The sequence below is a fragment of the Argentina silus genome, assembly GCF_951799395.1.
Source record: "Argentina silus genome assembly, chromosome: 12".
Taxonomy (NCBI): Eukaryota; Metazoa; Chordata; class Actinopteri; order Argentiniformes; family Argentinidae; genus Argentina; species Argentina silus.
The window spans coordinates 3,431,947-3,455,251 of NC_139666.1; the positions used below are offsets into that span (position 1 = coordinate 3,431,947).

The following is a 23,305-nucleotide window of genomic DNA, read 5'->3' on the forward strand; positions in this document are numbered from 1 at the left end:
CTGTGTATAACATATATCTCATGAACAAACAGCTGACAAATTATCAAGTAAGAGTAATTCTGTAGTATGCCCACAATTTACTAAAACTTGCAAAATAAGTAGCGAAAAAATCGCTACATTTTTGTTGGTCTAGAAATGCATGTTTCACGCGTTCTTCCTCTTCTTCCGTTGAGTTTTATGGCGGTTGGCATCCGTAAGTGTTGCATTACCGCCATCTGCTGGACTGTCCCTTGCCGCATCTATTCCGGCATTGCCATGCATGTGTGAAAGGCGCAAGACGGAAATGTTCCTGAATGGAGCTGCATGTGTGAATAGTGAAAATCACTAGCGGTGCCTGAAAGGTTATCCCAGTAATTTACTAGGAACTATGTGTGAAAGAGCCTATATTTTATGAAACTCCGTCATAGATGGTAATTGGAAACAGGTGTAATGTATAATCTATAATAATCAAGTCGCCCAGATCAGATATCATATATATATATATATATATATATATATATATATATATATATATATATATATATATATATATATATTACACTACAATATATTTTCCTTACAACAGTAGGATAAACAATTGTACAAAACACACATGCAAAAGCATGTCAAATACAAATATATATATATATATATATATATATATATATTCTGTTTTGTAGTGTACACCTTAAACCGTAGCTGTGCACAACCTAACAATTCAACCCAACCAATAAAATGACCTCATGCTTATAAATAAAAATGTCTCTGTAAGAATAAAAAAAACAAATGCTGTCCTCCAATCCGCGACACAGCGGGCGGTCTTACTTGAATAAGGACAGGTGCTCCCTCCAGTCTATGGTGGGATTATTGAACATCAGATGAAGGTGAAGCTGTATTGTCGTGGCCTGTCGGGATTTAAAATGATGAGTTAATTCATTTTTTTGTCAGTGAATGTTGGAATGGATGGACACACAGAGTTGCTCAAGCACAGGAATAGGAACGAAAAAGGTGTCTTGTCGAACCCTAACACCCCAGGTAGGTGAAAAATATGGTTTAACCTTTTAACTAAACTGCTTATAACATTAGGAATATGATGATCAGATGCAAAAGCAGGATGCCATTTGATAGGTAACATTTTTAAGGTTTGTGTGGGTATGCTCAGATCATAGTTCAGAATAACATACTACACATGACAAGGCGTTAAAGTAAACAATAATCAAATTAATAATCAAATTTCAACAGAATGTGGGCCCAATTATGGCCAAAATCATGAACTATTCCTTTAAACAGTCATGAATATACAGGAAATCCTGTGTTTTAAAATTGTTAAACGCTCAGAGTACATACTAATTTAAAGCTTATCAGTAGTCAAGTCCATGTCAGGATTTATATGTTTTTTTTTCTGAACATTTACGTTTTATTCCTTCAGTGCATATAATTGTTGATGTTCGTTCGTCTTCCCGTCAATACGGTAATGCAGACACAGTGTATCTGGGTCCGTGTGCCTCAGGCTTCTTTTGCAACTTCGGATCTCGTTGGTGTGTGTGTGACAATGGGGTAAGGCGAAGATCCGTACCGCTTGACCAGCATAACCTCACACACATAGGTCTACACATGCATAATTCCCCCCCCCCCCACGATTAAGTCGGGGAGGGGGACCAGGATCGGTCTCTGTCCGTTCGTATGTGACACGACATATCTCCAACACCATTGGGATGCGTTTGACGAAACGGTTGAACGACGTGTCTAGAGATCGTTTAGGAGTTTCGAGGTGGCGCCTATTCACGTCGTGATGCTGCGTCTAAAATGAAAGGTTATCATAAAAAAATAAATAAAAAAAAAACACGTTATACTAGGGTGCAAAGAGGAGAGCGCACATCAGAACGCTTTTTTTTTTATTTACTTTTTTTTTAACTGTTTTTCAAGTAGCCTAATACTGTCAATTCCTTGGAAATTAATCAAATAAGTGCTACAACCGTTAACTTTTCAGTCATATACATTTAACTAATTGTCATCCATTCACACGAGGGGCGCTCCATCATACACTTGTTTCGTTGTAATACGACTTTTCTCTAAGTAACAAGACTAGACTTCTGCAAGAATACACCGTTGTTACTTAGACTTTGCTTCCATGTAATCAGACTGCCTTGTCTTATCTAAGAGCATTCGACCTCTGGACATACGGTATTGTATATCGGTGTAAAGAGAGTCGTCTTGGAGTTGCTTCGCCCCATTCGTCACTGGGTTATTACTGTATACGTTGGCAGCCATAGGCACGACGTGGATCATTTACCTGGCTGTGATGTGGTCAACTTGTGACATTTCGAACCTTTTATTAAATAGTATTGATTAATAGGATGATTAATACGATGAGTTTGAGAAAAATAATGTTCATGACAGGGAAGCTGGTGTGAATGCGAGTTTTTTTTTTTTTTTTTTTTTTTTTTCCGATGGCCATCTTTCGGGAATGGTGACTGACATCGGGAAATGAATTAGACACGGTCATTATTTAACCTCCCCCCCCCCCCCCCCCCCCCCAATCTGTGACTAGGCTTCCTCAACATCCAAAGGTCAAAAGTAATAAGCCTCACAAATGGGGCCAGAAGTTGCTATTCCTTGCGACATGTGGCGCAGATGTGATTTTACAGTTTGCGCAGTTTACAATCTGAACTCGGTGACAAGCACAGATGTAACAGTCAGGTAACACCCCGTAAAAAAAACAAAAAAAGAGAGAGGAGGTGGTTAGTATCAGACTACTTGCCTCTAACATTGTGTCAACCCTACTATCCCTCAGGCCCCGCCTGCTGGTGCCCCTGCTGCTCCTCCTCGCCACAGGAAGTGACCTCTCACGGGCGGAAACGGACAGGAAGCCCAACTTTGTCCTGATGATGGTGGACGACCTGGGCATCGGGGATGTGGGTTGCTACGGCAATGACACCATCAGGTAACCCTGCGACCTGGATCCCATTTTTCTACAGAGGTTCTGAGAACAATTCTGCAAGAGTAATCCCAAATGGTGCAAAAACATCGCACTCTTATCCAGACTGCGGTGTTCAGGCTTTTCGGCGTTCAGCTAATGCTCACAGTTTATTCAAAAGAGGAAGTGCCGATCACCTCTAAATCACTCTGGGAATTCGGGAATTCAGACATTATGCATTGCTTAACTAACAGGGGGCAGTCTTAAACCTTGTGCGTTTTTCTGACTGAAAAAAACATGTCTCTCACTCCCTCCTCTCAGGACTCCCCATATAGACAGGCTGGCAGCAGAGGGGGTGAAGCTGACTCAGCACATCACTGCTGCACCGCTCTGCACCCCTAGCAGAGCAGCTTTCTTAACGGGACGCTACGCCTTGCGCTCAGGTGAAACACACACACACACACACACACACAGACACAGACACAGACACAGACACACATACTATAGGCTAGATTAACACATGCTTACCTGCCCCGTTTGTGGTGCTGATGTAACGTTAGCATCTTTTGGTCTCACCTCTGTAACTTCACTCCTCATTATTCATGGTTAATTATTGTTTTTCTAAATCATGGCAGCATAAGAATGACTTCGGAAGTCTTCAGAATCATCTGCTCTGCAAGAAATGTCTCCAGACATCATTCACCATTCACTCACCCAGGCCAGGGGAAAGTAACTAAGGGCATGACATTTCTGAGGGGGGCACAACTATTTTGAGCTTGGTCATAACACAGGTTGGATAATTTATCGTTCAATGACATACAATGTGTTTGCCGCCATCGACAGCTGGCCCTCTGCTGGCTACTGTGATGCATTACAGAGATTTGAACGACTTGACAAATCAATGATTCAAACTATTATCCTGAAAGATCTACAAACATCTATAGCTTATAATTAGTTGACTAGTTCTTTACTGTAGGTAGTTAGGTAGGTTTATTTACTCAAACCATGTAGCTGACGACCTGACACATACCTTCAGCGCTGGTTCAAACTCACGTCAGATTGACAGATTCCAGCCAAAGCCAGTCAAATAAGCCTTGTTTTAGGATGTGGAAGGAGCAACACGCGGATCTTGAGACAGTTAACTTTGTGGAGCGAATAAAATGACAAGGTGTTTCAGATTTATACAAATTATTTGTGCGCAAAACTGAGGGGGCACAACATTCAAGCCCCCTCGTGGCACCAGGCTCGCATTTACCATTGGGCAAGACATGACCCAGAAGACATGACCCAGAAGACACGACCCAGAAGACACGACCCAGAAGACAGGACCCAGAAGACACGACCCAGAAGACATGACCCAGAAGACACGACCCAGAACACTTTGCAAATGCATCCAAACAGTTCATTGAGTCGCAGGCTTGATGCAATTACGGCGTGCAATGGATATGGGACCAAATACTATACACACACACACACACACACACCTCACACAGTATATGTATGTCTCAGCACTGTTATTGTTGTGTGTGTGTGTGTGTGTGTGTGTGTGGGGGGGGGGGGGTTTCAGGCTTGGGTAGCACAGGTCGTGTGCAGGTGTTGTTGTTTCTGGGAGGGTCAGGGGGTCTTCCCTCTACTGAGACCACCTTTGCCAAGAAACTACAGCAGCAGGGATACACCACCGGCCTTGTAGGTGAGTCACACACTACACACACACTAACACTACACACACACACACACACTAACCCTACTTACACCACCGGCCTTGTAGGTAATGCACACACACACTACACACACTAACCCTGCATACACACTACACACACACACCTTTCACAGCGACAAACACACACTTAGACACAGCTCTGTCCTGTATACCTGTGTAGGGAAGTGGCACCTGGGTCTTAACTGTGAGCGGCGGGGCGACCACTGCCACCACCCCAACACACACGGCTTTGACTACTTCTACGGCCTGCCCTTCACTCTGTTTAACAACTGCCGGGCGGGAGAGGGCCGGGACGTCCTGAGTGACCTGCAGGACGCACTCTGGGATCTGTCACTGCTGGGTGGCCTGGCTCTGCTCAGTCTGGTGGGTAGGTCTGTGTGTGTGTGTGTGTGTGTGTGTGTGTATGATCCTTCTGTATCTGGTTCTAGGAGTGTGTGTGTATGTGTGATCCTTCTGTATCTGGTTCTAGGAGTGTGTGTGTGTGTGTGTGTGTATGTGTGTGTGTGTGTTTGATCCTTGAGAAATGTGTAGTAGCAGCAGCAGCTCCATCTCCACAGCTTGGCGCTGAGGACAGCAGCATTTAGCACCTAGCACCCCTAACACGGCATTCATGAGTCTGCCAAGTCTGACTCTTCTGTCTGCGGTTCCAGGTGTGTGTTCGTGTGTGTGGACTAATGGAGATCAGTCTAACGGTCATCGGGGCGCTGACCTCTCTCTGTATGCTGGGGTTCACCGTGTGGTTCGTGCCATTTGAACTCCTGGCAACCTGGAACTGCATCATCATGAGGAACCAGGAAGTGGTTGAGCAACCCATGACCCTGGACACCCTGCCCCAAAGGCTGCTGGGAGAGGCCGAGAGGTTTATAGAAAGGTGGACCACAGTGACATTGTATATCTGACTGTTTGACTGACTGCATATCTGACAGTCAAATCAAATCGTATTGTGTATGTGAAATGCGTCGGAATCTTACTACTCGATCAATAACAGTCAACAATAATCAATAAATCTACAATATAATATAGTAGAATACAACAGTGACAGTAGTGGTGCATGAGGGTGTAGTGTAAGTAGCAGCAGTAATGACGATAATAATAACAATAGTAATACTGTCACATCAGAGGGAGATTTAGTTATTTCCCAGGTTTCAAATGAAACGATTCAGATTCAAGATTCAAAGAGATTCAAAGTGTTTATTATCATATGCACAGTAGAAAACATGTTTCCCTGTACAACGAAATTCTTGCTTTGCTGTCCGCAGAATGCCAACCAATGTAAATATATACAATACTAAAGAATATACAATATATACTAAACAAATGTACAAGACAGCAAAATTTAAGGCATAAAATAAAATAGCAGCAATAATAAGAACCAGGCCTCTAACTGACTATGACCCAGTCCCAGATTGTTACCCACTGAATTCGATTTAGTATTTTCATGTCCCTGCAATGTGAAAACATGTTGTTGCTCTTTCGTTAAAAGTAACCAAGACAGTTTAGTGAAGCGAAGTATGGTTTGAGATGTTGAGAACACTGACAATCTGCCTACCTTCTCTCGGACTGAGCCCCACGGAAAGAAAGAGGCATCCCGCATAGCTAACCTTATATGACGCCATGTCCTTAGAATTTTACTTTTCAGGGATGTCGTTGAGTTTAACTGGTACTTCGTCTCCCCAGTTACTTTTTTCATCGGAGCGAGTCCGCGGTGGAATTTTTAAACAGGCGCCCAAGTTCCTAAGTTCACTCCAGCATAGTGTGTGTAACTATTTCCTGCAGTTCTGTCCAACATCCTGTTGATGTTGTGTGTGTGTGCATGGTGTGTGTGTGTGTGTTTTGTGCGCATGGTGTGTGTGTGTGTGTGTGTGTGTGTGTGCGTGCGTGCGTGCGTGCGTGCGTGTGCCTGCATGCCTTTCTTCCCTATGACCTCAGAAATGCTGACAGGCCCTTCCTGTTGTTCCTGTCTCTGGCTCACGTGCACACGCCGCTCTTCTCCTCCCCGGGCTTCCAGGGGAACAGCCGTCACGGTCCCTACGGAGACAACGTGGAGGAGGTGGACTACATCATCGGTAACACAGAGGCCCATTCAATCATTTGCAAATAGCAGGCTGTAAGGACCAAACACGAACGCCATTCCCCTGCAGCAATAATCAGCGGGTGGACTCACGTCCTCAACCGAGCAATGTCTACAGGGGGATGGATGGAGGGGCGGGGGGGTGAAGAGAGGGAGGGAGATCTGTCTCTAGAAGAATTATATTTTTTAGTTATCCTGGAGACCTACTATCTGCAATTGATTGATTGATTGATTGATTTAGGGCCTATGACACAATAATATTATCATTAATAATAATAATAATAATAATAATGATAAGGTGGTGATTATTATGCCATAGACTTAATATACACGTTATAATGTGTATGAATGATGTTTCTATGATTTTTCAACAGGCAGGATGACTGATGTAGTGGATCGTCTTGGACTGGCAAGCAACACACTGATGTATTTCACCTCCGACCATGGCGGCCATATTGAGGACGCAGACGCACGCGGGCAGAAAGGAGGATGGAATGGAATCTACAAAGGTAACCACACACACACACACACACACACACACACACACACACACAGTCAGCCATCTTCAGAGGCTATGACCACTGTAAGATGTGGTCATTCCAGCAAAACAAGCTCACACTACTACGTAACTTACTCCTCTCTCCTTTCCTTTCCTGTTCTGTTCTTTCGAGGTGGCAAGGCGATGGGTGGATGGGAGGGCGGTATCAGGGTGCCTGGCATCTTCCGCTGGCCGGGCAGGCTGCCTGCAGGGAGGGTGGTACATGAACCTACCAGCCTGATGGACCTGTACCCCACACTGACACAAATGGCCGGTGATACACACACTGACAGGTAGGGTCTGTGTGTGTTTGTGTTTGTGTCCTATCCTCAGACTGTTTGATAGGAATGACCTGGTGTGTGTGTGTGCATGGGTGTGTGTGTTCTTTAGGTTATTGGATGGGTATGACCTGATGTGTGTGTGTGTGTGTTCTTTAGGCTGTTGGATGGGTATGACCTGATGTGTGTGTGTGTGTGTGTGTTCTTTAGGCTGTTGGATGGGTATGACCTGATGCCTCTGTTGGAGGGGAGGACAGAACGCTCGGAGCATCAGTTCATGTTCCACTACTGTGGCGTCTACCTCAACGCTGTACGCTGGCGCCCACCAGGGAGTGAGTATGTCCACCTGGGAGGCCTTGCCACTCGCCTGCAAAAAACAAAATCAATATAAACAGATAAACACAAAACAGCTCAATGGCTCAAAGAAAATCTACAATTGTGAACCCGTGACACATGTTTACCATGTCGAATGAATACGCCTCCTTTCACAATTGATTTAGCCTCCCAAAACGTAGAGTACTCGATTGTTATTATATAATGTTTATTTTTTATCTGCAATTTGCTTAAAGGTGCAGCATGTAGTTTTGCCACTTGCTGCCATCTCTGGCTGCACAGAAAATGTGAAAATGTACATATACTATGTTTTCTAATATTGGCGACATGTGTCCAAGACATGTGTCCAAGTGAAATAAGCACGTAATGGCCATTGTTCAACCACGACACCAGATATTAGAAAGCGCTTAATTTGGACCAAAACAGTCAAACACTAAGTCTGGGAGTTTTAGGAACAATAACACATTCTATATTTTGCTGTTGTTCCGCTTTAGCTCAAGTGAATAAGTTTGGTCCATTTTCCGCCACTGCACACACACCAACTCACACGTCGGTTGATTCACGGGTCTATGTTGCTGTGTGTATATGTGTGTGTGTATTTACGTGAGTGTGTCTCTCTCTTGGTGTGTGTGTGTGTATTTACGTGAGTGTGTCTCTCCCTCCAGGTGAGTCCATCTTCAAGGTTCACTTCTTCACCCCAAACTTCTACCCCCCTGGCACGGGCGGTTGCTATGACACCAAGGTGTGTCTGTGTGATGGAGATCACGTGACCCACCACGACCCCCCGCTGCTCTTTGACCTCCACAGTGACCCCTCTGAGACACGCCCCCTCACCCTAGACACAGAGCCACGCTACACAGAGGTCCTGCAGCAGACGGCCCGGGCCAGGGACCTGCACCGCAGGACCCTCACACACACACACACCCCCGAGCTGCAACTCTCCTGGGAGAAGATCCTGTGGAGGCCCTGGCTACAGCCCTGCTGTGGAACCTTCCCCTTCTGTGGATGTACAGAGAACTCTACACAGGCCTAACACACACACACACGCGGGCACACACACACAGTTCTGCTGTGCACCTGGGACCTAACCTGGTGTGGCTATAATCTATACAGACATTTCACTAACAAGCTACCATGCCCTATACCGTCTGGGCACAATGCTTTGAGGTTGTCGGCACAGCAAGTTGGTAATTAGGGGGTTGACTTTATACCAATTGGGTGACCCCCCTTTTGCAATTTAGCTACTGTATCATGTTTGCTTATTTATGCAGCCCTCGCCCAAGTTTCACAGCTTTGTGCAGAGTTGGACTGCCCCACTCCAAAAAAAAAAAAAAAAAACCTTTAATAAAAAAAGGGCGTGCTCCTTTTGGATCATGTATTGTTTGAACCAATCAACGTGTACCGTTGAAATCGCGAAACTGAATATTGCTGTGGAAAAGGAATTCAATAGGAGGGGAAAAGCCCTTATAGCCAGAGCCAGTGGTTACAGGGCTTCCTGGGACCCTCCCATACCTCAGAACAGTCAGTTACGTACAACTATGTTCATTTGCTGTAGGAAACAGCACAGCATTCCAGAGAAATGTGAAAATTAAATATGAAGTACTGTATTTTGAGTGGATCGTATAATAACTGCTTTACAGTTGATTGAACACTTAATATGACTGGACAGTTGTACATAATGTGATCATTAATTTCCACAGAGAGAATACCTCAATCTGTTATCACCATTGTTAGCCATCCTGTCCCATTTTGTGATTTCAAATATAGATTTTTTTAAAGAACTTTTGATATAGATTTTTTATAGCAGGAGCTATGAATTAGCTGGCAATTAATTCATTTGATCATGTTTTCAATCATGTTTTGCTCATTGTTGTCAGTTTGATATTCTCAAATAGTTTGATTGTTGAATTGAGCTGCAGTCATGCCCTCTGCCATCTCTTTATCTCTACAATAAACATTATTTTCTACTGCACTGCTTTTTGCTGTTGAATTATGGAGTCAGGGTAGTTTTGATCTCTAATGGTAAACATCATGAACACTGTACGGGAAACTGAGGCAAGTCTTTCTCTATTTTAGACCAAGGACCAAAAGTTAGAGCTGGAGTGAGTGACATGAGTGAGTCCTGTAACCAAGTTAAATGAGCAACACATGACATTTGATAGGTTGGTTGTTTTGTTGATTGGATGGATGAACGGATACATGATGAAAGAGGATGGATAGATGAGAGAGGGGAGGTATAGCAAGATCAAAACAATTAAGAGGTTAACCAGTGTGGGTTATACTGAGTGAAGCAGTAGGGACTGATGAAAGAATGATGCTAGGTAGTTGAAGGTTTAGATAGATATAAGGTTAGAAAGATGTTCGAGTTTTAAGTTTGAGTTTAAAAGGTTTGCTGAAGCAAGCCCACCAAATAAGTATGTTGAAGAACAATAGTTGGAGAGTTGCTGAAGCTAGTCCACCTAATAAGAATAAGTATGAGCAATAACAATAGTTGGATTTCCTGAAGCAAGCCCACTAATAACAATAGTTGGACGTCCTGAAGCAAGCCCACAAATTACATCATTGTTCATATATACACTATGAAAGTTCATACTGTGACTGTAGCATGTAGGCCTTGGTAAACACAACTGGAGACACTCATAATTTGGAAGGACACCAGTTGAAACTGTCTGACTAAATATTGACTTTAAATATTTAACTTGAAAACTTAGTTAACCCTGGGGTGAAACGTCTACAGTAAGTTCAGGGTGACTGTACTAACAAAAAGGCAGGAGTTAAATTATGACCTGTTATATGTACCTGGCAAACTGCACTATTTGGGCAAAGTAAATGACAAAATATTGACTTTAAAAGTTCTTAATTTTGGGACAAAACAGTTCACATACAGTAGACCCTGAACTGATTGTGGACGTTTACCCCAAGGTTAAAAAAGTTTTCAAGCTAAATATTTAAAATCAATATTTAATCATTGACAGCTTGACAACTGCTGCCGTTCCCTCAAATTTAAGAGTTTGCATGTAGAAAACATGTTTCCCTGTACAACGAAATTCTTGCTTAAAGTTGGATTGGTGTGAATAGTTTAAAAGCTGTAGGAGGAGTATGCCAAAAAATCTGAAGAATTGGAATAATATGAATAAGTATGAGCAATAACAATTAGTGGGCATGATTCAGCAAGTCCAACTATTACGGTTATTCGCCTTTGAGGAATTTTGTGGAACACTATCAGAAAAAAGTGATTTTTTTTTTCTTTTGAGGGGCACCTTTGAATAACCCATAATTCCATATTGAACCCTATAATAGAGTAACAGATTCATATTTACAAAAGGAAATTGAGGCAACAATTTGCATCAGCCTTTTGAGTAGGATGTAAATACAAAAAATGACATTAGGAACTTAAATAAAACACATTTCATGAATCTGGTTATGATAAACTACAGTTCTCGACTATACAAAGTAAATACAGTATAAGACTCAGAATTGTTGTTTTTTAGGTAGCGCAAGCACGATATTGTTTACAGTGTAGTAGATAAAATGGAAAAACTGGAAAAACAAACAAGGTACTTATGTCCTCCGATGAGGGGTTTGGGCTAATAATACAAATAAATAAGTGTGCTTGATCCTTTATGTGAATATACAAATATATACACAAAACATATACTCACCGGCCACTTTATTAGGTACACCTTGCTAGTAGGGGTTGGACCCCTTTTGTAGCCCATCTGCTTCAAGGTTCGACGTGTTGCGCGTACAGAGATGGTCTTCTGATGGTTGGCATCTGTATGCATGATTTTTGCAACGGTGAACCGGCTGAAGAAGAAGAACAGCGAGTACAGTTAAACTAGGTAAATGTTGCCAGGTTATTACGTAATAGCAAGGAGCATGTTGCTCCTGTGTGTGTGTGTGTTGCTCCTCCACGGGTGTGTCCTTTCGCGCGTTCGGCTGGAAGTGTCTGGGAACGAGACAAGACACACAGTGTTTGTATACCACATTTTGGCCACAAGATGTCCTCCGAGCGCCACCATAAAGTTTTACCCGAAGTAAATCAGAAGTTGTTTTTATGTCCATGGTCAATGGAATAAACTGACGTGCCCTTGTTCTATTTGTATTATTTACATACTTATTCGTCACCTCACTATATCACTACTAGGCCAATACAATGAATTTACCCACACACGGCTTTTTGCTATTTTGGATAGGCCTACATTTATTTCGGTTAGTAGGTAGCTCCCTGTAGATTAGTCGTGTCAAATATAATGATATATAAGACCATACGGGTGGTAAATGGAAACACGCCTCTGAGAGAAATACTGAGATGGCTCTTAAAAGAGCCGTTGGGGATTTTTTTGGTTAGCGACTGGGCATCTTAGGCGCGCTCTCCACGAATACGACGGGCCAGCTGGATGTCTTTGGGCATGATGGTCACTCTCTTGGCGTGGATGGCGCACAGGTTGGTGTCCTCGAACAGACCGACCAGGTACGCCTCGCTAGCCTCCTGCAGGGCCATCACAGCCGAGCTCTGGAAGCGCAGGTCGGTCTTGAAATCTTGGGCAATTTCTCTCACCAGGCGCTGGAAGGGCAGCTTGCGGATCAGCAGCTCGGTGGACTTCTGGTAACGACGGATCTCCCTCAGAGCCACGGTGCCGGGCCTGTAACGGTGAGGCTTCTTCACGCCACCGGTTGCCGGAGCGCTTTTACGGGCAGCCTTAGTGGCAAGCTGCTTCCTGGGGGCTTTGCCACCGGTGGACTTGCGAGCGGTTTGCTTGGTTCTGGCCATGGCGATAGCTTCCTTCTATCACAGACGTATAGATAATGTATAGACCAAGTTAAGTTTATAAAGCCGGCGCCATCGTGCTCCGATTGGGCGGCGACTACTGACGAGTTCATTGGCCCGTTGTCACCTCCTTCTCCTGCTGCCATTGGACACGAGCCCCTCCAAACCTACCCGCCATAAATTCAAACCCTAAACCCCTGCCGGTCCCTCCCTGGCGCGCTTCCTTTATTTGCCCCCCCCCCCTCCTCTAATAATGCCTCGCGACTATTAGGTGTTTACGCAAGACGAAACTCGCTACATCTCTGGTGCGTCACACTGTAGTCGCACACATTTTATGTATTTATTTATGTCATGACGTTTATTATTACACCTATTATCCCGCAAACAATAGGCATCTATGTGTAAAGATTGATACAATAATAACATCCCTTCCACCAGAAGTCCAACATTAGAAGAAATACACTGTCTGGGTGTCCATTTTGATAAAGAATGATGAGAAATTAAGAAAAAAAAACTAAATGTTCTGGGAAAATCGATCATTATTAGTCAACTGGCAGATGATACCGCTCTTTTTCTTAGGACAAAGAACAAGGTGCCCAGCTATAGCTTACAATGTTCCCTTCTCAGATGCGTCAGGTTTGAGGCCGAATGTGAATATGTGTGTGCTTATGGCCAAACAAGACCATCCATCATACAATACCCTATATAAAAAGGTAGTGCAATTGTATTTTATTCTTCGCTAGAATATAGTGGGCGCACGATAGGACCGTGGAATGAAAGGCGACAGCATGCAGACTACAGCCAGTCCTATTCCCCATAACATGAGCTAGCCTTAGTTAATCATAGCGCACACAAACAGTTTGAGAGAGAAGGATGAAGGAACGCATTGCACTTTCCGAGAGACAAGTGGCTGGCTCTTAAAAGAGCCTTTGGGGTTGAATAGTCGAGTCGAAGACGCACATTTACTTGGCTTTAACGGCCTTCTCGGTCTTCTTGGGGAGCAGCACTGCCTGGATGTTGGGCAGTACACCACCTTGAGCGATGGTCACACCGCCCAAGAGTTTGTTCAGCTCCTCGTCGTTACGGACGGCTAGCTGCAGATGACGGGGGATAATACGCGTCTTCTTGTTGTCGCGAGCGGCGTTGCCAGCCAACTCCAGAATCTCAGCAGTCAGGTACTCGAGCACGGCGGCCAGGTAGACCGGTGCACCAGCGCCCACACGCTGGGCATAGTTACCCTTGCGCAGAAGTCTGTGCACACGACCCACGGGGAACTGCAGTCCAGCGCGGGAAGAACGGGTCTTTGCCTTGGCCCTGGCCTTGCCTCCGGTTTTACCTCTTCCTGACATATTTTAGACTTTAGATGGATTTCGTGACGGGTGAAGAATATAGTGTGATATAGGACTCATATGTGTAAAATATCGTTCTTATAGCACGCCCTGACCGGCGTTCATTGGCCACCGGGCCGATGACACCTCATCCAATCCACGAGCGACTGACTAATCCAGACTGAGAGGAGACGCGCGCGCATTCCCGCCGCCCAGCGATGGACAACTGTTTCATTCTGTCTTTGTGAGTCTCCCTCTGGCGCCAGAAATCAAAGTTCAAATCAAACTCGTCCCACATAGTATACACAATTATACGACTGTGTGTTATTATTATACATAATATACTAAACTGTGAAGTGCATCAGGCTATCCCAGCTCTCTCACTACTTCTGACTGACTTTACAGCGAAATGTTGACTATTATGGCCCGCGCATTTCTTTCCAAATGTAACAACGGAAAGAGGAACTACATCTATATGCTGATTAAAGTAAATGTTATGGACTCCGGCATACCCCCACCCTTCTCCTCTCCCCTCTCCCGCGGTCAGACCGACCGAGTGAGACATTACATGGTGCGTAAAAGTGTGTGTAAACTAGGCCTAGTTGTTAAATCCCTTTGTCATGTATATAGGTCAGTGGTTGAGACCGGTGTGAATTGTACTTTTTAAAATATAAACTCGATTCGATAGTTTCTCTGTCAACATGAATGGAAAATGCACTTTTCATGGAAAGGTGTGTGGCTCTTAAAAGAGCCTTTTTGTGGTACAATTGTCGACACGAACACTGTTTGAATGTTCACTTCTTCTTCGGGGCTGCCTTCTTTGCCTTGGCTACCTTGGGCTTTGCTGCTTTGGGCTTCGCTACCTTGGCGGCCTTTTTGGGGCTCTTCGCAGGAGCCTTCTTGGGGCTCTTTGCCAGAGCTTTCTTGGGGCTCTTGGCCGCTGCGGGTTTCTTGACCTTCTTGGGGCTCTTGGTGGCCTTCTTAACGACTGCCGCGGACTTCTTTGCCTTCTTTGGAGACTTCTTAGGGGCGGCGGGCTTCTTTGCTACTGCCTTCTTAGCCGCGGCAGGCTTCTTTGTGGCCGCCTTTTTGGGTTTCGGGGTTGTGGCTTTCTTCGCCGGCTTCTTGGCCACCTCAACGGCCTTCTTGTTGAGCTTGAAGGAGCCGGAGGCACCGGTACCCTTAGTCTGGTGCAGAGTGCCCTTGGTGACGAGGCTCTTGACGGCGAGCTTGACGCGGGAGTTGTTCTTCTCCACGTCGTAGCCATCAGCCGCCAGCGTCTTCTTGAGCGCGGCCAGGGACACGCCGCTCCTCTCCTTGGATGCGGACACAGCCTTGACGATGAGCTCGCCGACGCTGGGGCCGGCTTTCTTGGGCTTGGCTGCTGCCTTCTTCTTGGGTGCCTTGGCCGGCGCGGCGGCGGGGGCTGGTGCGACTTCTGCCATGTCTGTAAAAAGCCTCGTTTGTTCCGGTAGGCACAATCTGTAATAGTGCACACTGTAGTAAGGCTACAAGTGAGTCTACGACGCTGCTCTGTACTAAAGAACCTCAACCAAGCGTAGGGGGCTGTCCTTAAAGGCGTCATGAGAACCATGCAGACTCAACTATCCCTGGTCGGCAGTCGTAGCTGCCGAAATGGTCTCGCGCCTGTGTTTTCTCCTCGCCAATAACGGACCAAAAATCACCGGTGGAGCCGAGTTGAGGTCCAAATGCGAAGGGGCCAGCGAGCAGACTTGTCTCCGTTTAGAATGAAGTCATGTGGGCCACGAAGGCCTAGTGTGTTTTCTTGTGATTCGCTCAAAACGCCACCGTTCGACCGTCGGAGAGTGCGATGCGCACAGCTTTTCCTGTACTATTTGCCTCCTAAAGAGGCTAAAAGTGCATACGATCGCGACAAGCACACGTTGTCCAGGTAGCCTGGTTGTCTGGCGAGGGAGTAAACAGGTTGAGGGTCCCCCGATGTGGTGCGGGGTGTCTTAAATATGAGCTCCTTTGGGGGCGGTAAAACACAGCCGACGGGGCTGGGCGCTTGTCCGTATGTTTCGAGACGGTCCTCTCTCTCATTGTGTTTGTGGACCGGGGTAGTGGTGCTTCTTGACTCGGCATTGATATACACCGGTTGCGGGACATCTCCGCTGACTGGGAGGAAGTTGCCGATTCGAGCAGCACACCTGAACCATGTTATGGCTCTTGATGAGGAGTGAGTGACCGAAAGCGAGTTGCTGGACTAGTTTGATGTTGGCTGCATGTCAATAGTCTAAAGTGTTTTCCCCTCATCTTCGACAGGACAGGACAGGTCTACAGTGAGGAAGACTCCACAATCAATTACCAAGCATTGTAATCACTCCTCCTGACATTCAATAAGCTTTTGATTGGTGCCTTGTGACTTGTGTCGTCCCTCTTGGAGATAGACATCCAAATGCCTGCATTTGTAATCATGGTGAATATGAAATGACTGACGATGAAGACGACGGCAATATCAACAGCCGAAGGAAGACTAGTATAACTACAATCGATAGTAAGTAACCTTACGTTTGTGCTGGCTAATAATAACTTAATTTATGTAACACTATTTCAAAGCAGATTACAACGCGCTTCACATAGGAGGGAAAATAAAATAGGGAAATCAGAATAAAACAGGTTAGAAGAGGACCAAGCGTGCAGAAATTCATAAACAAATGGGTAGTAAAGTTAAATGAAAACACAGGCCTAATCAAAGCAATAACCCTAACCCAACCTAAGCAATCAAACTGGACCACTCCAAGTCACTGCACATATTTGGCCAGCCTAACGTCATCGGGATGATACGAAAAAGGTATGCACTCACTGCAATGTAAGCAGTGTCAAATATGACATATGAAGGCATTTTATCGATAGACAAGTGGGCAGTTGGTAATGTATTGACAGCACCATGACTCATGTGTCCATGAAAGAAAAAAAAATTATGTTCCCAGAAATGGACCATGAATGTAGTGTAATTAGCCGTGTTCACTGTGGAATCACAGAACATTGTAACACCAAGTTATTAAACATTAATACTACTGAACACCGACTCCAACATAGCACGCTCAAAGTCAACTCTATGGAACTGCTCTCTCATTGAGAGGGTGGGTGGCTCTTAAAAGAGCCTTTGGGTTTAGTAGAGCAGGCGAAAACGCTGTTTACTTGGAGCTGGTGTACTTGGTGACGGCCTTGGTGCCCTCGGACACGGCGTGCTTGGCCAGCTCACCGGGGAGCAGCAGACGCACGGCGGTCTGGATCTCCCTGGAGGTGATGGTAGAACGCTTGTTGTAGTGAGCCAGGCGAGAGGACTCGCCGGCGATGCGCTCGAAGATGTCGTTGACGAAGGAATTCATAATTCCCATGGCCTTGGAAGAGATGCCGGTGTCGGGGTGGACCTGCTTCAGGACCTTGTACACGTAGATGGCGTAGCTCTCCTTCCTGGACTTTCTGCGCTTCTTGCCGCCTTTGCCGGCGGTCTTGGTGACGGCTTTCTTGGAGCCCTTCTTGGGCGCTGACTTCGCTGGCTCGGGCATGGTGCTGACGTCTCGTTGCTTTACAGAAACGAATGTAAAGACAGTGTTTGCTCACCCCTTATATGAAGGGGGAGCTATGCAAATTCTGTGGCTCTAGACACAAGTCAGGAAGTTTACACCATCCCAGCCTTGCTCTGGCGCTCAAAACAGACAAAGAAAATGATCTCCCCCAATACCTCCCTCCTTTACTATGGCGACATACAGTATCTCACACGTAAAAAACAGGGAAGAATGAGAATTATAATATGATAGGGAATGGTACAAAAAGTCCATTATATAAGCGGGACGACAGAAAAAAAGACTATTTAGCAAGAACATGCATTGCCTGCTACATTTAGCAATTCGTAACCTTGTTTAGAAAAGCACTATACAAATAAAGGTATTATTTGTTCCCTATTTTAACAATCAGCTAAAGGGATGTTGTTACAGCACAGTCAATTCCTATATATTTTTTTTTTTGATTGTTCAGCGATTTAACGTTGCCATGTTATAGAGACAAGGCAATGATTTTAGCAATGATGTAACGAATATGTCCATGTCACGGAATTATGATAACGATATGCGCAGCTCTCTACACGGTTCATATATCTGAAGGAGATGTTGATCTGGTTATTTACACAGCCATCTTAAGCATTTATTTCGAGGTCAACAAGAATTGTTGTTATTTGTTATAATGTTGATCACAGTAATTGATTATCTTATAAAGACAACTTTAAATTTACAGGTTGTCCTAAACATGGAATCAACTCTCTTGGGTGGAGATGGGTGGCTCTTAAAAGAGCCTTTGGATTTAAAGTCGGGCTGTTGGGGTTGGGAGTATTTTAACCGCCGAAGCCGTACAGGGTGCGTCCCTGGCGCTTCAGAGCGTAGACAACATCCATGGCGGTGACGGTCTTCCTCTTGGCATGCTCGGTGTAGGTGACGGCATCACGGATCACGTTCTCCAGGAACACCTTCAACACACCGCGGGTCTCTTCGTAGATCAGACCAGAAATACGCTTAACACCCCCACGGCGAGCCAGACGGCGAATAGCGGGCTTGGTGATCCCCTGGATGTTATCACGGAGAACTTTGCGATGACGCTTAGCGCCTCCTTTCCCCAGTCCTTTACCACCTTTTCCTCGTCCAGACATTCTTAAAGTTCAATATGTGTAGTGAATGGCTCAGCGGAGTAAGACGGGGCGAATTTAAGTTCGCTAACAGGACGTGATTGAGACCAGTCTTTACATGAAGCGCGCGCTGTCCCCTGCCACGAGTTGTGCTGGTGGGTGTTGTAAAGGGAGGAGCTTCTGCAAGGGACAGCCCCTAAACCCACACTGCAGTATCGCGAGAGCTGGATAACATGTAGGCAGGGAGAAAGTGATCAGGGATGCTCAACCAGCGGAGGTCACCACAACACACAAACAGAGGTTTCAGGGAGTCCCTAGACAACTAGGGAAAACCTCACCAAGATAAAGACTAACTTCTATTTCACTTGTAATGTAAGGTCTTTCTTGAAAAATAGTTCTCAATGGCATTGACCTGTATAAATAAAGGTTAAGTAAAGAGACACCTGTTTGCAGGCGTTTAAACAATCACAACTCAATAACATCAACTAACCTTGGGTGAACAAGTGAGCCACTGTTTTGGAATAGCTCGGGCTACACAAGTATTTGCTTTAACAAAAGGGGGAATTCCTGAGAAGACCCGATTCCCCAATATGCTGTAGGCCTCAGCAGAGGCCTACTTAGCAATAGCTTCCTAGCTACATAGCCTGCCAGCTAGCATCAACACTTCGCTACAGTGCTGCGCTGTTCTGGATGCTTCCCTTTCAAGTGTTCGGCCGTAGATTGAAAACCTATCTCTTCAAGCTACATGTTAACAGTCCCTCCTAAAGACACCCTCACTACCCCCCCTATACTAACCCTAACCCCAACCGAGACCTCTTCTCCCCCGCTACCACCCCTGTACAAGTTCTCTCCTGCTAATAAAATACACTTAAAAAATAAATAAAAAATTAGCCTACTGGCATTACGACTGCCAATGGCCCCTGGTGTGAGCATTGATTACTTTGTCTTATGATGACTGTTGGATAGATGATTCACTTACTTAAACAAATGCATTGATGTAAGTCGCTTTGGGTAAAGGCGTCTGCTAAATGCCATAAACGGAAATGTACTCATTGACTGAAGTAGTGTCACCTATAATGAAGATTCAGACCATACGGGAGGTAAATGGAAACACGCCTCTGAGGAAGATATGGAGGTGGCTCTGAAAAGAGCCTTTGGGTATTTGTTTAAGTCAGTCTCTTAGCGACTTGGCATCTTAGGCACGCTCTCCGCGGATGCGACGGGCCAGCTGGATGTCTTTGGGCATGATGGTCACTCTCTTGGCGTGGATGGCGCACAGGTTGGTGTCCTCGAACAGACCGACCAGGTACGCCTCGCTAGCCTCCTGCAGGGCCATCACAGCCGAACTCTGGAAGCGCAGGTCGGTCTTGAAATCTTGGGCAATTTCTCTCACCAGGCGCTGGAAGGGCAGCTTGCGGATCAGCAACTCGGTGGACTTCTGGTAACGACGGATCTCCCTCAGTGCCACGGTGCCGGGCCTGTAACGGTGAGGCTTCTTCACGCCACCGGTCGCCGGAGCGCTTTTACGCGCAGCCTTAGTGGCAAGCTGCTTCCTGGGGGCTTTGCCACCGGTGGACTTGCGAGCGGTTTGCTTGGTTCTGGCCATGGCGCTAACCTCCTTATTGCGGTCAGAGTATAGATAACCGTAAAACGACCATGTTCAGTTTATAAAGCCGGGGCCGTCGTGCCCCGATTGGGCGGCGACTGTCGACGAGCTCATTGGCCCTTTGTCACCTCCTTCCCCGGCTGTCATAGGACATGAACCCCTTCAACCCCTGCCCGCCATAAATTCAAACCCAAAAACCCTTCCGCATTTCCTTTGTTTCCCCCCCCCCCTCCCTGGTTAGGTACCGCAGAACTTGCGACCTACACAAAACTCGGTAGATCTCTCTCGCGTGATTTTTTAAAACTTGTCCGTTCATCTATAACCACTCAAACAATAACCATCTGTCAATATATACATATATATATAAATAATAGTCCAATAAATGCACTGTCTGTTCTTTTCAGCTGCTGAAATGTTGGCTATTTTGATCAATTATGGGACCGTGAAATGAAATTGAAGACTACATCACGAGATACCATAAGGTACTCATCGCACACAAACAATTCAGAGGACGGAAGCATTGCACCTTTGGAAGCAAGTAGTTGGCTCTTAAAAGAGCCTTTGGGGTTGAGTAGTGGAGTCAATGCCGCAGTGGTAGATTTACTTGGCTTTGACGGCCTTCTCGGTCTTCTTGGGGAGCAGCACTGCCTGGATGTTGGGCAGCACACCACCCTGAGCGATGGTCACACCGCCCAGGAGTTTGTTCAGCTCCTCGTCGTTACGGACGGCTAGCTGCAGATGACGGGGGATAATACGCGTCTTCTTGTTGTCGCGAGCGGCGTTGCCAGCCAACTCCAGGATCTCAGCAGTCAGGTACTCGAGCACGGCGGCCAGGTAGACCGGTGCACCAGCGCCCACACGCTGGGCATAGTTACCCTTGCGCAGGAGTCTGTGCACACGACCCACGGGGAACTGCAGTCCAGCGCGGGAAGAACGGGTCTTTGCCTTGGCCCTGGCCTTGCCTCCGGTTTTACCTCTTCCTGACATATTTTAGACTTTAGATGGATTTCGTGACGGGTGAAGAATATAGTGTGATATAGGGTTCATATGTGTAAAATATCGTTCTTATAGCACGCCCTGACCGGCGTTCATTGGCCACCGGGTCGATGACACCTCATCCAATCCACGAGCGTCGGACAAACCCGGCCCCTGAGAGGAGACGCGAGCGCTTTCCCGCCGGCCGCTGTTTCACTCAGTCATTGGCCCAATCCCAATACACCCCTTGCCCCTACCCCTCCGTTTTGCGCGTTTACGCGTAGGGGTAGGGTATTATGATAAACATCGTCAAGCATAGCAAAAGATCCCTAATATGCTGATGTCTCCAGCTAGCTAGCGTTACAACATTGTTTTAAGGCTGATTTGTGCATGACAGTCCCGCATTTTGACATATTTCCATGTACATTTGCATACTGATGACGTATCAGGGTCTTGAAGGTTGTCACATTTTAAAGGGGAAGATTTCAACCATTACCCCTTGGAACTCTGTTTTGAGGGGCAAGTCGAAAAGTGAGGGGCACTCGAAAAAGAGGGGTAGGGGTAAAAATAAGAAATGGGATTGGGCCTTTGTGAGTCTCGTCCCACATAATAATAATAATAATAATAATAACAATATTAATGCATCCCCCCTGTAAGCATCGACAATTTTGACCGCAATACTTTTGACTCTGACAGCAAAATAACACAAGAAATAAAGCGTTGCAAACCAACCATTCCATTGCTGAAACTAGTCCATTGAGGAGAGGAGGGATCCTGGTTTTTGCTAAAGATATTCCATCCCTAAACAGACTACTCACCCCATAGCCAGAGGACTCCTTTTCTGGGGCCCAACTTTCATGTCGCATTGACCAGCAGAGGAGGGATGGCTACCCACAGGAGAGACCATCAAAGCAGGTTATCCTCAAAGGACTCCACATATGAAAAAGTCATTGCAGAGATAGAGAAACAAGACACAAATGTTATTGGTCAGCAGAATTATCAGTAGGCAAACCCAACTCCCCACCACTTTCATTAAAATGCACCTGACCACAGCAGAGGACTCAGGCCCGAGAGGAGACCATAAGACCCACCACAACAACAGCTTCCACCTTGTATCCTCAACCTAATAAATAGTTAAATAAACTGAGAAAAGAGAATACATAAAAACAAGATCACTTCAACTATTCAGATAAACTGTTTATTACGAACACACAGTAAAACACAACAACCCAGCAGTCGAACGAGACAACGGCAGAGAAAGAACAAAAAAAGGAGCGCTAAATCTCCGGCACTCCCTCATGACAATGTAACAACTAGAATCACAGAACATTGTAACGCCGTGTTGATCATTAATACTATAACACAGACTCCAACATATCACGCTCAGAGTCTACTCTATGGAACTGCCCTCCCATTGACAGGGTGGGTGGCTCTTAAAAGAGCCTTTGGGGTTAGCAGAGCAGGGGTAAACGCTGTTTACTTGGAGCTGGTGTACTTGGTCACGGCCTTGGTGCCCTCGGACACGGCGTGCTTGGCCAGCTCACCGGGGAGCAGCAGACGCACGGCGGTCTGGATCTCCCTGGAGGTGATGGTAGAACGCTTGTTGTAGTGGGCCAGGCGAGAGGATTCGCCGGCGATGCGCTCGAAGATGTCGTTAACGAAGGAATTCATAATTCCCATGGCCTTGGAAGAGATGCCGGTGTCGGGGTGGACCTGTTTCAGGACCTTGTACACGTAGATGGCGTAGCTCTCCTTCCTAGACTTTCTACGCTTCTTGCCGCCTTTGCCGGCGGTCTTGGTGACGGCTTTCTTGGAGCCCTTCTTGGGCGCTGACTTCGCTGGCTCGGGCATGGTGCTGATGTCTCGTTGCTTTACAGAAACGAATATGAAGACAGTGTATGCTCACCCACCATATGAAGGGGGAGCTATGCAAATTCTGTGGCTCTAGACACTCGAGGCAGGAAGTTTACAAAATCCCAGCCTTGCTCTGGCGCTCAAAATAGAGGCATGCGTCACGGACAAAGAAAATGATCTGCGCGCGTACATCCTTTACTATGGCGACATACAGTATCTCACACGTAGAAAAGACACATCAATATGTAAAAACAGGGAAGAATGAGAACGATAATATGATAGGGAATGAT

The 23,305-nt window shown here is 45.8% G+C and overlaps 9 protein-coding genes across 9 annotated transcripts; 1 reads left to right on the forward strand and 8 right to left on the reverse strand.

Moving 5' to 3' along the window:
• The first annotated feature begins 1,529 nt into the window (after positions 1-1,529).
• On the forward strand, positions 1,530-9,791 carry arsh (arylsulfatase H). Its single transcript, XM_083681535.1, has 11 exons — positions 1,530-1,536; positions 2,774-2,923; positions 3,218-3,339; positions 4,464-4,586; positions 4,777-4,979; positions 5,267-5,487; positions 6,546-6,682; positions 7,062-7,196; positions 7,359-7,518; positions 7,714-7,835; positions 8,502-9,791. The coding sequence occupies exons 1-11, from the start codon at positions 1,532-1,534 to the stop codon at positions 8,867-8,869; spliced, it is 1,746 nt and encodes a 581-aa protein (XP_083537661.1). The 5' UTR covers positions 1,530-1,531; the 3' UTR covers positions 8,870-9,791.
• A 2,408-nt stretch (positions 9,792-12,199) lies between these two features.
• LOC310812832 (histone H3.2) lies at positions 12,200-12,610 on the reverse strand (the record flags this gene model as incomplete). Its single annotated transcript, XM_083681544.1, has 1 exon — positions 12,200-12,610. The coding sequence occupies one exon, from the start codon at positions 12,608-12,610 to the stop codon at positions 12,200-12,202; it is 411 nt and encodes a 136-aa protein (XP_083537670.1).
• Positions 12,611-13,569: 959 nt separating this feature from the next.
• Positions 13,570-13,956, reverse strand: LOC310812835 (histone H2A; the record flags this gene model as incomplete). Its single annotated transcript, XM_083681547.1, has 1 exon — positions 13,570-13,956. One exon carries the CDS (start codon positions 13,954-13,956, stop codon positions 13,570-13,572), a length of 387 nt encoding a protein of 128 aa, XP_083537673.1.
• A 773-nt stretch (positions 13,957-14,729) lies between these two features.
• LOC310812829 (histone H1-like) lies at positions 14,730-15,380 on the reverse strand (the record flags this gene model as incomplete). Its single annotated transcript, XM_083681541.1, has 1 exon — positions 14,730-15,380. One exon carries the CDS (start codon positions 15,378-15,380, stop codon positions 14,730-14,732), a length of 651 nt encoding a protein of 216 aa, XP_083537667.1.
• Positions 15,381-17,080: 1,700 nt separating this feature from the next.
• On the reverse strand, positions 17,081-17,471 carry LOC310812838 (histone H2B; the record flags this gene model as incomplete). The annotated part of the gene is made up of 1 exon (XM_083681550.1): positions 17,081-17,471. One exon carries the CDS (start codon positions 17,469-17,471, stop codon positions 17,097-17,099), a length of 375 nt encoding a protein of 124 aa, XP_083537676.1. The 3' UTR covers positions 17,081-17,096.
• A 626-nt stretch (positions 17,472-18,097) lies between these two features.
• Positions 18,098-18,604, reverse strand: LOC310812841 (histone H4; the record flags this gene model as incomplete). Its single annotated transcript, XM_083681553.1, has 1 exon — positions 18,098-18,604. One exon carries the CDS (start codon positions 18,602-18,604, stop codon positions 18,293-18,295), a length of 312 nt encoding a protein of 103 aa, XP_083537679.1. The 3' UTR covers positions 18,098-18,292.
• Positions 18,605-19,775: 1,171 nt separating this feature from the next.
• Positions 19,776-20,186, reverse strand: LOC310812834 (histone H3.2; the record flags this gene model as incomplete). The annotated part of the gene is made up of 1 exon (XM_083681546.1): positions 19,776-20,186. One exon carries the CDS (start codon positions 20,184-20,186, stop codon positions 19,776-19,778), a length of 411 nt encoding a protein of 136 aa, XP_083537672.1.
• A 600-nt stretch (positions 20,187-20,786) lies between these two features.
• On the reverse strand, positions 20,787-21,173 carry LOC310812836 (histone H2A; the record flags this gene model as incomplete). The annotated part of the gene is made up of 1 exon (XM_083681548.1): positions 20,787-21,173. One exon carries the CDS (start codon positions 21,171-21,173, stop codon positions 20,787-20,789), a length of 387 nt encoding a protein of 128 aa, XP_083537674.1.
• A 1,240-nt stretch (positions 21,174-22,413) lies between these two features.
• Positions 22,414-23,012, reverse strand: LOC310812837 (histone H2B; the record flags this gene model as incomplete). The annotated part of the gene is made up of 1 exon (XM_083681549.1): positions 22,414-23,012. The coding sequence occupies one exon, from the start codon at positions 23,010-23,012 to the stop codon at positions 22,638-22,640; it is 375 nt and encodes a 124-aa protein (XP_083537675.1). The 3' UTR covers positions 22,414-22,637.
• Between the last annotated feature and the right edge of the window lie 293 nt (positions 23,013-23,305).

What these genes read in the sequence shown, in the direction of transcription:
- arsh (XM_083681535.1), top strand. An exon ending in ATACACCACCGGCCTTGTAG is followed by an intron (nt 4,587 to 4,776) that starts GTGAGTCACACA and finishes ATACCTGTGTAG; the next exon opens with GGAAGTGGCACCTGGGTCTT. An exon ending in GGTGATACACACACTGACAG is followed by an intron (nt 7,519 to 7,713) that starts GTAGGGTCTGTG and finishes TGTGTTCTTTAG; the next exon opens with GCTGTTGGATGGGTATGACC.